The following is a 14,797-nucleotide window of genomic DNA, read 5'->3' on the forward strand; positions in this document are numbered from 1 at the left end:
TGGTCCAGTCAAAATACCAGTCCCTTATATTGCAACTGCAGCTTTAATGACTTCCATTCGTATTGACACATTAAATGATTTATACACCAACAGATGAAACATTCAAACTGTCTCCTTCCTGTGTGTGGCAATTATTCTGTCTATAGTGTTTCTTCCTGTCCTTGTAATACCGTATGTCTTTCTTGTGTCAGTTGTTCCTGTTCTCCAGCATACCTTGGGCGGCGCTTTTGTTCCTTTGTTGTTTCAGAAGTTCTCCATTGCTCCATCCCTGGTTCATTGTTTTGCAGCTACTAAAGTCACACTGTCCCAATGAATTTCCTGTTTTCGCCATCTTTGTCTCAGCCTGGGAAGGAGAGCAAGCTGTCAAACTTCAAATAACTCAGTAATGAACCTTATCAACCCTTTCATTTACCCACGTCTTGGCCAACAAGGACATGACCTTTTCCAGAGTTCAGTTGGAAAGAGGGGAGATTTTCAGAAAGGTCTACAAAGCTACACGTGGATATGCTGAAGATTAAACAACTAATCTGACACAAAATGAAATCCTGTACAGTGGTACCTCTAGTTACGAACTTAATTCATTCCGGAGGTCCGTTCTTAACCTGAAACTGTTCGTAACTAGAGACGTGCTTTTGCTAATGTGGTCTCTTACTGCTGCTCTGCCGCCAGCACACGATTTCGGTTCTCATCCTGGGGAAAAGTTCTCAATTTGAGGTAACTTCCAGGTTAGTGGAGTTTGTAACCTGAAGCATTTGCAACCTGAGGCATTTGTAACTTGTGGTACCACTCTATATTTTAAGACACTTGTTGTGGTTACCTTTTTATACAATGGAAAACCTTAAAGACAATCTCCTTCCATATGCAGTTGGTGACTGGCGGGGGCAGGGAGGAAGGTTTTTTCCAGTTATGACCCTCCTGACCAGGGAATGTTCTTGGCATTCTTACCTGGCACCTAGTCTAGAATCACATGATCATTGCTTTAGAACAGGCATAGTCAAACTTGGCCCTTCAGCTGTTTTGGGACTACAACTCCCATCATCCCTAGCTAACAAGACCAGTGGACAGAGGTGATGGGAACGGTAGTCCCAAGACAGCTAGAGGTCCAAGTTTGGCCATGCCTGCTTTAGAAGGTACCACCAAAGGTGTAATCTAGTTCAACCCCCTACTGATGCAGGAGATCCACTACTGCATCTTCCCTGAAAGGCAGCTCCTTAGCATGACCAGCTCACTTTACTTTTTATAAAATTCCACAATGGAGTGGATATGTACAATAAATACACATCCTAGTGCAAAGTGCGCATAGGAGTGTATATGCAAATAGCATGCTAAAAGGAGTTATATGAGGGGAAATTGCTTTGCCAAAAAAATTGTGTATATTAGGATAAATTTGCACTAAGCATTTTTTTTTAAAAAAATAAATAATTCACAAATTGCAGTGGAAATGGGAAGAACTGAATTTAAAGGCTGGGGAAAAAACGGGAGACTGAGAGAAACCAAAACTGACAGATTTATTCACCCCTTGTTACGATGTAATGATTTTTGCTGCCGTTGACTGACATTTTGAGATAAAGAAAACAGATGATAGCAAAGGTGACTACGAATGGATTTTGTTTCCTGCTTATCTAAAAACAAGGATTTTGTCCTGTTCTTTTAAAAGCAAGGTTTATAGTCTCCCCCCCCCCCAAAAAAAGCAACAGCTGTTTTCCTTACAAGCCTTGCCTTGCTGATTCAAGTAGCAAAGCAAAATATCTGGGAAGGTTTTCAGTAATCTGTGTCTGGAGGTGGGGAATCAAATTCTTTTAGCCTATAACCACTCAAGAGAATCCTCCTTTGCCCATTACATCTGAGATAAAAGCAGTATTTTCAGCTGAATAAGCAGCCAGAAGAACAACATGACTTGTTGCTATGGGTAGAGATTTTTATTAGTTGTTTCCTTGCCAAATGCATTGGCTTGTGAGGAAAGAAAAATTGAATGAACTCAAAGCTAGACTAAAAGAAAAAAGAAAAATCCACTAGCATTTAATCTTGAAGCCTTAACACACTTGTTTGAACTGGATACAGTTTGGTGGGTGCTATTTATTTCTCTCTGTGTGCCTTTCTCTGCCACCCCTCCCTAGGTTTATAGGTGTGTATCAAGGAATTTTAAAGGCATATAAACATAAACATCTTGTGTTTTTTGTTTTGTTGTTGTTGTTGTTTGCACTGAGCTAGCTTGGTGCTTTCAGACTAGAGAGCTCAGGGCTTGCTGACAAAAATGGAAACAGGAGTGGAAATTGCTGGTGTTCGATTATTCGCCCCAAGCCTGGAACAGAAATCAATCCGGTGGATATGATCAATGTTAAACATCGTTGCTTTCCGTCCACAAGTGATATGTAACAGATTGCCTCTCCCTCATTTGCACCGTGTTTCCTTTGCTTTGAAATGAAGGGGGGGCATAATGTCAGTGTAATTTAATCAATTTACATAAATAATTATGTAAAGCTAAAGAGTAAAGGTACCCCTGACAATTAAGTCCAATCGCGAATGACTCTGGGATTGCGGCGCTCATCTCGCTTTAAAGGCCGAGGGAGCTGGCGTTTGTCCGCTTCTGCAGACAGTTTTTCTGGGTCATGTGGCCAGCATGACTAAGCCGCTTCTGGCGAAACCAGAGCAGTGCACGGAAACACCGTTTACCTTCCCGCCGGAGCGGTATCTATTTATCTACTTGCACTGTGTGCTTTTGAACTGTTAGGTTGGCAGGAGCTGGGACCGAACAACGGGAGCTCACCCCGTCGCGGGGATTCGAACCACCGACCTTTCGATCGGCAAGCCCAAGTGGCACAGTGGCTTAGACCACAGCGCCACCCACATCCCCAAATAACTATGTAAGTTTATGCAAATTATGTAAGTTGCATAGTTTTGACACAGTTCTGACAAATAAGATGACCTGCAGTGGAACAGCCACGGTGCTGCATGAGACAAATACGGAGGGGGCAGTATTGGAAAAGGATGCCTTCTTACATGCCTGCCTCTGACACGGTGCAGGATGCTGTCCCATTGCCGGTGTTGATGCCAGATTCAACTGAAAGCCAAGTTGTGAAGGTTCGTGTATGCTCTTCGCAATAAGCACCCTCTGCTCACTCAGAGAGATATTTACAGTTCTTTATTTTACATATGTACAAGCAGCACAGTACAACTTAGGCATCCAAATCGTCCGGTTCAGATTCGGGGAGTGGTCTTCTCCTGATTCTCCTCCAACAGAAGAGGCAGGGAAGCCTCATGGGACATCTCTGATCCCTGCGCTTTAACCCTCTCCTTTCCTGAGCTCCCTGTGCGGTGCTGGGGCTCTGCTTCAGCATCTGAGAGCTTTGACACCTACTGGCTGCCTCCTGCTCTCTCCCCCTTCTGTCATTTCCTGACCGTCTCTTTCTGACTGTTCCCGTTCTGACACTTCTCCTCCCCCCCGACTCAAAGGCGTTCTTTGGCAGTCCTGTGACACAAGTTGACTTCTCTACTATATGTATTGGCTTCCTTTACCCACCCTTGACCATAAGGCCCCAGGACAGGTTGTAACAATATCAAAACGCAGTATAAAAATCAGCGAAAGCAATTTACAATCAGAAGAATAGTGTGGGTGTGCTAACAAACTCTCTCTCTCTCAGGTGTCAGAGGCAAAGAAGTGCATCTTAAGTATATGGTAAAGCTTTTACGCAGGGACATTTCTGTGGGGAAAGGGCTATGGGACTGCCACAGAGAATGCCCCAAACACTTGAAGCAGGGCAGGGCACACAGAATCTTGTCCTTTGCCTCAGGTGGCAAAATGTCTTGGGCCAGCCCTGGTATCATGTCTTCTTAAAGCCACTTTATTGAAATTGCAGGATGGCTCTGACTATATTTTAGATCTTGAGAAGCGTAAAGGAAGAGTCCTAATATCAAGTGAATGTACTGAGAAGCACAGACGTAGGCTGAATGTCAACTAGAATCCATGTGGCAAGGCAGAAAGTCAGGCTCCAGGGAGCTTTGAAACACCAGCTTGCTTTGGTTCTCAGGCGTGATTAATGTTTTAGGCTCCTGAAAGTTTCCCGTTTCACTTCTGCATTTGTCTTAGCAGCTGATGCTTGTTGGAATAGCCACAGACATGTGAACCTTTTTCTTTATACCTCACCAAATTACAGCATCACATTGATTGATTTCCACGTATTTATTTATTTTACACAACTATCTGGAGATCTTTCCTCAAACAGAATAAGAAATGATTCTGCTGGCCTCCCCTCCTGGGCGAGCTTGCCAAGTGATAACAGGGGTTGTACCTTACTTTGCGTAGAACTGTGAAGAAGAACATGTTCCGCAGAGGTTTCCTGTATCCACGGTGGTGAGTTGCCCATAGTGGTTAGTTTTACTTTCCCAAGGCAGGAGGGTGAAAGCAATTAACTTTAAAAAATAAGTAATCATGAGCCTTTGAGCACATTCTTCAATTTGACTTATTACTATCATCCTATATAGCCTAGCTTCCATGCACAGGAGAGTGGTATTAGCAGATTTGGGGGAACTCCAAGATTTGATGAAGCACAAAAAGACTTTGGAGGTGAGCCAAAGGAAGGCGGGGAGATACTCCAAACATTCCTGTGAGGGCTGAACATGTTCAGGGGCCACAGAATGCTGAGTATTTATCAAAGGGGCTAAACCTGAAAATTTGTTAGCAGGGAATGGAATGGATTGAGTGGGTTGGGTGGCTGGCTGGCTGGCTGAAACCCTGAACACAAAAGCTCCACACTACAGTAGTATGCTCCACCTTTTATATTATTGATGAAATGCATGCCTCAGCTTTTCCACAAAGATCTGTGCCCAACTGACTTAGAAACAAAACAAAACAAGAAAACCCCAGATAAAACAATGAGGCAGCAGTATCAGGTTAAAACTTTACACGGCAGATCTGCAGTGATTGAATATCTGACCAAACCACTAGGTTTTCAAGATAAAGAGCAGGAAAGGAAGGGCAAGTGGGGGGATTGCTGGACCTCATGCAAAATAGTTGCAGTGCCATTACAAAGTTCCTGTTCTGTACACCTGCCCAGGACAGAGAGCAAGACCTCTGAAGCGGACTTCAGGGTCCCAAGGGGTGCATATTGAAGAAGGTGGCTGTTGAGGCAATATAGTGCTTTACAAATCAAGTGAAGCCTTTCCTTATCACGCTCCCTATCACTTACTTACCTTTGTGTCTGAAGACTACGATACAGCCTGTTTTGAACTAATAGATGTTCTGCACGTCATCGTATCAGCTTTCTTCCGTATATCAAGGGAACCTCTTTATAGTCAGTTAATTCAGATTGCTATGCTAGTTACTTGCCCTGCTTTTATGGGATCTCCCCTCTCTATCAATGCCAAACGGCTGAGCTTGTTTCGGAAGTGAAATAAGATAACGGCCCCTCAAAAAGAGAGCGTTTCCAAAGTTTGTGCTTAATTGATGATAATTATAAAATGGACGATAACATCTTTATGGCCCTCTTTGATTGATGCGACGGTTTTCACAGCCGTCTCTTAACAGGATGCTCTGACAAGGAAGGTATTTTATCTCATCGTCTCCATTGGTGCATAAATATTTAAAAAATGAAAGGCATAATAAATCTGTCTGCTGCATATACACAGTTGGGCTGCCAAACATGCCACCTGTTTAGGATTTTAATGAACTGCTCTGGAATCAAGGGGTGGGGGGAGAATTCTAGTCAAATTAATGCTGTCATTTTCCTTTGCTGCAGACTTTTTTTGTTTTTGTTTTTTTAAAATCAGAAGTATATAAGAAATCATTTACTCTAAACTTGCTCAGTGAGGCGACTCTGACCTTGTTATAAGAATTAGGAGAGGGGGTGCTGTGATGCAGCTCAGTAGTTACAAGGGATGCAGGTGGTGCTGTGGTCTAAACCACTGAGCCTCTTGGGCTTGCCGATCAAAACATCGGTGATTCGAATCCTCTCAATGGGGTCACAGCTCCTGCCAACCTAGCAGTTCGAAAGCACACCAGTGCAAGTAGATAAATAGGTACCACTGCAGCGGGAAGGTAAACAGCATTTCCATGCACTCTGGTTTCCGTCACAGTGTTCCATTGCTCCAGAAACGGTTTAGTCATGCTGGCACCATGACCTGGAAACCTGTCTGTGGACAAACTCTGGCTCCTTCAGCCTGAAAAGCGAGATGAGTGCTGCACCGCATAGTCGCCTTTGACTGGACTTAACCATCCAGGGGTCCTTTACCTTTACCTTTACTTTACATGGTGGACTTCTCATGGTGCTCACAGGGGATTTTCACCTACATACTAGAATGTCCTCATGAGAGCTCTGTTGGGATACTAACAAGTTCAGAGGTCACATCAGTAATCCAGCAGGATTCCAGAATCTCAGGCTTGAAATGGATCAGGTAGCCTTGAGTTCCAATGATTCCAAGTTCTCTTGGTGGATCCTGGCCATAACTCCCTAAGAAGAGTGCCACTGGATCAGGCGAAAGATGCATCTAGTTCCAGCATCTGATTTTCTGAAATGGCCAACCTGTTAACCTCACTGCAACACCATAGCAACTTGTATTCAAAGACAAAACACCTCTAAATCTGGAGGCTCCATAGGGTTACCATGACTGGAGACCTATTGATGGGCAAGTCATTATCTCTCTGCCTAACCTTCCCCTGCAGGCTTGTTGTGATTGCTAGGTCATAGGCAGACACAGAGCAAATGAGTCAGGAGTCACGAAGTAAATTTATTGGTAAATTTATTGTTGCCCACATAAATTCCCACGCTGACACGGAAGCATTTATTGGCCTTCCAGGTCAAGGGAGCCAGAGACCAGGTGGAAAAAAGTCACTTTAGTGCCTTTATTGCAGGGATGCTGAACCCGTGGCAGAGGTGGTTTTAGGGTGGCGTATGGATGTACCTATCATATGAATGAAATGAGACATCCTTTCTGGACACCACACTTACCTCCTAGAATAAAGGATAGGATGCAAGTGTAATTTAAAGAATTGTGCATGTATACACCTCTGGGGAGCCCATCCCATGTGAATTAGAAGCATGTAAAAATGAGGAGTGATAGGAGATTATTGCGAGACACAGATGTGTGGACAGCCTGTTAATGCAAAAACTCAAATCCAGATGCAACCCTCCCTCCGTTTTCATAATGCAAGTGGAGGAAAGTACACTGTTACGACAAGTTCAGGGTCTCTTTTCCTGTTGAGCTCCTGCACGAGAAGCTTGTCTGACTTAGTTGCATTGATTCCTTTACTGGATTTGGCCTGCTTGAATGTTTTCTTTGGCAGTGGGCAGCAAAATGTTAGGTGATGGTGGACGAAGACACAACTGTATTCATTGTAATGGAAATGTTAGGAGTTTCTGGAGAGATTAGCAAGGCGGATTTCAGCAGCTGTGCCTTCCTTCATTGCTACTGAACAAGTAAGCTGGCTGGCTGTGTCTGGCAGCCTAATTCATTTTTTTTTTACCATCTCCAGTTTATTTGTCTTTTCAGTTTTCTTTGTGTGTACTAGAAGATCACCAGAGTATGCTGTTTCTCAGAAAAATACACACTGTGCTGGCATCTATCTATCTTTCAATTCAGTGGCTTAATCTGGAACACTGTGTCAATTACACAGAGCAGCCTCTACCAACCTGCTCAACTGATGTTTTTCATTCCAGAGAAGTTACATCATTGCTTTTTAATTGTGTATAGAATTGAAAAATCCATCTGAATATTAGGCAGGTGCAAAAATAATTCCCATGTCCTTCCCACTCGACATGTTGTTCTTACTCTGAAATTACTCTTTCTCCTTCTACAGATGGGTAGCCGTGTTGGTCTGCCATAGTCAAAACAAAACAAAATTCCTTCCAGTAGCACCTTAAAGACCAACTAAGTTAGTTCTTGGTATGAGCTTTCATGTGCATGCACACTTCTTCAGATACCTGAATTCTTCAGATATCTGAAGAAGTGTGCATGCACACGAAAGCTCATACCAAGAACTAACTTAGTTGGTCTTTAAGGTGCTACTGGAAGGAATTTTGTTTTGTTCTTTCTCCTTCGTGTGCCTGCTCTGCAAAGTATTTAGGGCTGCCTGTTCCCCACCCCAAGGTATCCTGGACTACATCTCCTATCATCCTGAACCATTGGCCACGCTGCCTGTGGTTGATAGGAGTTGTAGTCCAGCAAAATTCTGAAGGACACCAGATTGAGGGAAGGCTGGTATAGAGACATTTTGGTTTTGTATAGCCAAGCATGAGGAGAAATAAGAGGAAATCCCAGTTCTAACCACCAGTTCTGATTGAGGGTTTCTAGAGGCCTAGTTTTTACAGAGGTGGTAGACTGGTGTCTAAACTTTGAGTTTAAAGTTCTGGTTTCAATTTCTCTCCCACAGGGTAGGCTTTTGTTTTTTGGTTTAGAAGAAACGGCAATACTCAAATGGTATCGCAATATGGTATCACAATAATTTGAACCAAAAGTGTCAGAAGAAATACCAGCCTAAAGAAAATGGTCTTGGGATGTCAGTTAGAACAATACAAGGGAATTCCTTTCTGAGAGAGGACACCGTAGAAAAAGGCCCATCCCAGTGGTTGACCAAAATCCTAGATAAGAAAATAAAGGGAGTGTCTGTGGGTTTTTCTATATCTTTCACTTGTTATATTAAATAGCTGCTGCCTTGCCTCTTCCTCTTCTTGTTGTTATTGATTCAATTTACTGTATATCCTACCCTTACTCCCAAAGGAGCCCAGGGAGGCACACACAAGGTGCTGATTCCAATGTAGAAGAAAGCTGTATAGATATAGAGAAAAGACCACTTCATTCCACATGTTCTGTCTCTGATATCAACCATTCATGTTCTCTCTATTGCATACTTCCCCCATTTGGGAAAGTTCAGCAAATTCTGTCTTTGGGAATTCTGTGATGAACTGATCTCACCCACACCTTCCAGATTAACATGCAGGTCACAATTTTGTCATCCATCACCTGTTTTCACACTTCTCAAATCTCATGACAGTTATCAAGTGGTTTAGTTCTGAGAGGACTGTACCACATGTCCTTTTTCAAGATGTAGATTGGCTCTCAGTGGCTGGAACCGAACAAGGATTCAAAATAACAGTGCATGTTTTATATAACCCCTTTAATCTTGTTTAATTGATGCTGTTTCTCTCAGCCCGAGCCCTTGGGAATTGGTCTAGTTATAAATCCAGATAAATTATAAATAATCTGCGTATGGAGCAGCCTGCTATCAAGTTAGTTGTGTCTCTAGCCAAGTCTTTTCTTTCAGTAGAGCTTTTCAAGTGATTTCCTCCATAGTTGGCACAGTCTGTATTTAATAAGTAAGTTAATTTACCCTGCAATTGATTATAGTCTCAAATCCCTGCTTCCAAAAGCCAAATACTTGTTTCTCCCACCACCATAACTTACAATAATCTTTCCCATGAAGCTAGACTATTTCAGATGCTAACTATGCGTGAAATAGATCAACGGCATTATCTTAAATATGAAGAGAATGAAGAGGGAGAGGCTTTTTGTGGTGGGGTGAGAGGTTTAATACAACAGCTGTCATTTCTGTTGCAGCACAACCCTAAACATATTAATTCAGATATGCCCCACTGAGTTCAATGGGGTTACTCCTGGTCTGTTAGGGCAAAAGGGGGCGCTGCTTGTCATAAACTGGCTGCGTGTAGAAGAATGGTGGGAGGAGCCAGCTGGGGATCCACCAATGGAAGAAAGCTCAGAGCCAGGGGAGGGGTGGTGGGACAATGATGAGTGGTCAGAGGGAGAAGGTTGGGAGGAGGAGGTGTCAAAAGCTGAAGAGGTAACAGGGCTTAGGGAGCGGGGGGAGTGAGGGGTTAGCACAGATTGCTGGTGAGGTATCCCATACAACAAAACAACAACACCGCAAACTGGCTTATAAGTATAAAACCAAATTTACTGGAATAATAGCTAGAATAGAGATAGACTTGTAACCATTCAAACAACAAACATACTAAGGTGCCATGCACAAGCCTGGAGATACTGTAAACATGGAGTGGAAAAATGTACATCTCTATCTTAACAAGTTACATGTGCAGTAAACGTTATACAGACTGGATAAATGAACTGTTCAACAAGTAGCGTAAGTCCAATCACAGAACGGCAACCTGGTGCTGCCACAACTGACAAGGGTAGCACACTGGAGAATATGCAAAAATACGCTACTTGTTGAACAGTTCATTTATCCAGTCTGTATAACATTTACTGCACATGTAACTTGTCAATAATAATAATAATAATAATAATAATAATAATAATAATAATTTATTTATACACCGCCCATCTGGCTGGGTTTCCCCAGCCACTCTGGGCGGCTTCCAACAAAACGCTAAAATACAATAACCTATTAATCATTAAAAGCTTCCCTAAACAGGGCTGCCTTCAGATGTGAGTTGTACATTTATCCACTCCATGTTTATAGTATCTCCAGGCTTTGTTTTGCACATGGCACCTTAGTATGTTTGTTGCTTGAATGGTTATAAGTCTATCTCTATTCTAGCTGCTATTCTAGTAAATTTGGTTTTATACTTCTAAGCCAGTTTGTGGTGTTGTTGTTTTGTTGTATTATTATTACTGTCACCACATTTGATACTTTAGGTATCCCATACAGCCTGTCTTATCCTCTCTCAAGCTAGCCTTCTGCCTTTACTTGTGTGGAGGATGCTGTCCTGCCATCAGTGTTGACGTCCAGCCAGCTTCTGTACTTGGAATGGGGAGGTTGGATGAGGCACCATCTTGGCCTTCACCCAAGGCAGCAAAATGCCTTGGGCTGGCTGTGCTACCAGTTTCTTTCTAGAAACACAGACATGCTTGATCCAAACCCTCCCAGACGCATTGACCTTTTGCAGGTAATTCTAGTTTGGGTATGAGAGGCTGTTTGTTTGGTGCAGTTTATGTAGCATGCAAGAGCTTCCTGAAGTGATAATAGGGGATTATTAAATTTAATGCCTTGTCAATCTGAAGCCTAACAGAAATGGGAGGTGGAGGTTATGTCGTAACTCCAACTGCAAAACTGTATAAAGCAGGAAGCATTCTGTTAATCTGCTGCAGCACGACAGCCTCAGCTTTGGACTTCACAGTCTCCAGGAAGTGGCTCAGCAGTGCTTCAGAAGCCCCCTTTGGCCCCAGCCTCCATTCCCCTTGCTCAAACCAAACGTCTTCTATGATGTCTGGTAACTGGCCAAAGCAGGGTGTGGCTTTGCCAAAATGGGGAACCGTGGTCAGCCTAATAATTTATGCTGGTTTTTTTATCACTATCACTATAATTGTATTATTATTATTAAATTTCATCCTTCATCTGAGGATCACAGGGCAGTTTACAATATAAAAACACAAAAATATATAATATACTATCGAAACAATAACACCACACAGTTTAACAGGTCATAAAGGTAAAGGTAAAAGGACCCCTTATTGTGACCGACTCTGGGGTTGTGGTGCTCATCTCGCTTTATTGGCCGAGGGAGCATGTGGCCAGCATGACGAAGCCCCTTCTGGCGAACCAGAGCAGCGGACGGAAACGCCGTTTACCTCCCACCGGAATGGGAGCCTAGGACTTGATGATCAGAAGGTCGGCGGTTCGAATCCCCGTGACGGGGTGAGTTCCCGTTGCTCGGTCCCTGCTCCTGCCAACCTAGCAGTTCGAAAGCATGAAGTGCAAGTAGATAAATAGGTACCGCTCCGGCAGGAAGGGAAACGGTGTTTCCGTGCGCTGCTCTGGTTCACCAGAAGTGGCTTAGTCATGCTGGCCACATGACCTGGAAGCTGTACGCCTGGCTCCCTTGGCCAATAAAGCAAGATGAGCGCTGCATCCCCAGAGTCGGTCACAACTGGACCTAATGGTCAGGGGTTCCCTTACCTTTACCTAACTTTGCTACCTGAAGGAAATGTAACCTCCTCTCCCCCCCACCCCCCGTGGACGTGCCTGGTTTCTGGCTCAACTGTGGCCATGTTGGAAAGAATTTCCCAGGCTACTCCCCAAAGGCAGGGGTGTACCTTATTTGGGAAACCTCTTCTCATTCAGATTCCAGAACAGCTCTAGAAGGCCAGGTGACCCCTTTTAAGAAGCTGCTCATTAAGATGTGCTTTAAAGGTAGGAAGAGAGTGAAATTGTAGAGCAGAACCTTGCAAAAATCTGAAAATGAAAGCAACTTCTGATTACAGGGGAGGATAAAGTAATCCGATATGATGTGGCAATAAAGGATAATGGGCTTTGGAAAGGCTTGTGGAAATGGTACCATTTAAGCACAATTAAATAATGATGATGATGGAGAATATATTTGCAGTATTGCTGTGGGCTGTACAGGAGGCTGGCTTTAATAAACTAGAGGCTGACTGCCCAGTGTGTTAAGTTAATTTCAGTGACTGCCTCCATGTGGATAAATATGAGGTCCTCACCCCTTTACTCAACTTTCTGAGGCTCAGTGGAACAAACTCTGGGAAAGTCATCATCATCATCATTTTTAATTTCTATACCGTCTTTCTATCTTATAATACTCAAGGCGGTATACAAGCTGAAGAAACAAAAAATGTACATCTTATAACAATCTAATGAAATACAAAAATGTGATAATAAAATAAAACTTTAAAATAAGCAACCTACATCAAAAAAGTAACATTCAACAATCTCTCTCTCTCTCTCTCTGTGTGTGTGTGTGTGTTTCCCTGTGTGTGTAGATAGTGTGTGTGTGTGTGTGTGTGTGTGTGTGTGTGTGTGTGTGTGTGCTGTGAAAGAAATTATGGAAGAACGATTTGTTGTTGTTGTTTAGTCATTTAGTCATGTCCAACTCTTTGTGACCCCATGGACCAGAGCACGCCAGGCACTCCTGTCTTCCACTGCCTCCCGCAGTTTGGTCAAACTCATGCTGGTAGCTTTAAGAACACTGTCCAACCATCTCGTCCTCTGTCGTCCCCTTCTCCTTGTGCCCTCCATCTTTCTCAACATCAGGGTCTTTTCCAGGGAGCCTTCTCTTCTCATGAGGTGGCCAAAGTATTGGAGCCTCAGCTTCTGGATCTGTCCTTCCAGTGAGCACTCAGGGCTGATTTCCTTCAGAATGGATCGGTTTGATTCTTCGGCGATCAGCCTTCTTTATGGTCCAGCTCTCACTTCCATACAACACTACTGGGAAAAACATTGCACAAACGATAGAAAGAAGAACTATAGAACTAGATTTGAGCAATTAAGAGTTTGAGATACCCAGAACAGAGAACTAACTATTTCGTTCAAGCCCTTTATATGCATCTTCTGAAATCAGAAATGTTGGAGGCTGTCAGATTGCTCAGTGTTCAATGGAATGATGAAGCTATTAATGATGTCGAAATGAGATTCTGTATTCTGCATGTGGCAGAGAAAATAGAAGCTTCAAATCAATCTGCTGGGGACAAGATGGTTTGTCGGCTTCCATCTCAGCTGTGTTTGCAGAGAAGCATAACTACTGTATAGCTGTACTATAGCTGTATGTTGACCTATAAAGTTGGAAACTTCAGCCTGAAGAGTCTCTCCCACTGTGTTCCACGGCAGGGAAACTTAAGTGCAGATATAATACTTTAACCACATTTTGCTTTCCTTAATGATAGTTAAATGCTATGCTTGACCTGAATACCAGAACCATGGTTACGGGCCAGGCCATTAACCAGGATATGAAACCGTGGTTCAAAATGGGTTTGAACATCACAAATTGTGTTAATGCCGTAACAGTATTATACCTGCACTAAACAAGCCACGGTTAATAAGAGTTCTGCCCTGAACAAAGGTGATTTTTGCACATCCTTGCTTGCAAGACAGCACACAGGCCTCACCGAAGTCTCCCTTTATTCACACTCAGGCAGCTGGCTTTAGATCAGCACTTGGTTTCACTGTGCCCTTAGGGTGTTTGAAAATCAGGGTTCAATCCATGGTTAGCACAGTGTACAATCATGCACGATGCTTTCATCTGGTTTGAGAGTGGCCATGAATGCTCTACTGAGTGTGCCAAGCACATTTGAGATGCAGAGTCACTTTTGTGAAGCCCCTCTTCACCTGGAGAGTCATCCAAACCAGAACATCTTCCAGGACGATTTCATTTGGGAGGGTTTGGGTAGCCAGATGTGATATTCGGCATGATTTATGGGCTTTAATCTTGAGTTTTAATATTCTTATTCCCTTGATCTCAAGGGCTCATCCCGTCTTCTTTTTCAAAATTTCATTTTTTAAGGGTACCATATTCTTGCCTGGAAATCGGGTGACTGAGCATCCTTGCAATGATGAAAGTCCAGGGAAGTTCCTCTTTGAAGTGATTCCAGGTAGGATATTTTATTCACTATAAATCTGTTGTTATGTTGTACTGACTGACTAATGACCAACTTTATTCAGCCTTAACAGATGCTGGAAATGATTAATGATTCAATTTAAGGAGAAAGGGGAGGATCTCATATACATATACATATACATACACACATACATATATGCATATGTGTTAGTGGTAAAGCTTATTTACAGTTTTTCCTATTTTCTTTGTTTTATATAAAAAAGATTATAGTTCATGTGCATTTGGCACATTAGAGGTTGCTTTAAGTTTCTAGACTCCCTTGGCTTTGAAAGAAATGGAACCCTTAATGGATTTGATCTGTTAACATTAGGTAATAATTAGTTAAAGCGAGCACTCCATAACAGCAGATCTAGGAGAAGGAACACTCTGATCTTAAACCTCTGCTGCTTTGCGGGATATTTTTGGGAGAAGAAAAGGCTAAGGAGTAAACCCTAGACAAAGCTAGAGTAAAAAGGTAAAGGAACCCTTGACAGTTAAGTCCG

General features: G+C 42.9%; 1 protein-coding gene across 2 annotated transcripts in view; it reads left to right on the top strand.

Moving 5' to 3' along the window:
* The window catches only part of ARHGAP24 (Rho GTPase activating protein 24), a 363,688-nt gene that overhangs the window by 115,452 nt on the left and 233,439 nt on the right, over window positions 1-14,797 (top strand). For both annotated transcript variants that reach the window (XM_028743650.2, XM_028743651.2), the window contains exon 3: window positions 14,202-14,289. In XM_028743650.2, coding sequence (XP_028599483.2) covers window positions 14,202-14,289 — 88 coding nt within the window. The remainder of the gene's footprint in view (window positions 1-14,201; window positions 14,290-14,797) is intronic.

Source organism: Podarcis muralis, chromosome 9 (genome assembly GCF_964188315.1).
Source record: "Podarcis muralis chromosome 9, rPodMur119.hap1.1, whole genome shotgun sequence".
NCBI lineage: Eukaryota > Metazoa > Chordata > Lepidosauria > Squamata > Lacertidae > Podarcis > Podarcis muralis.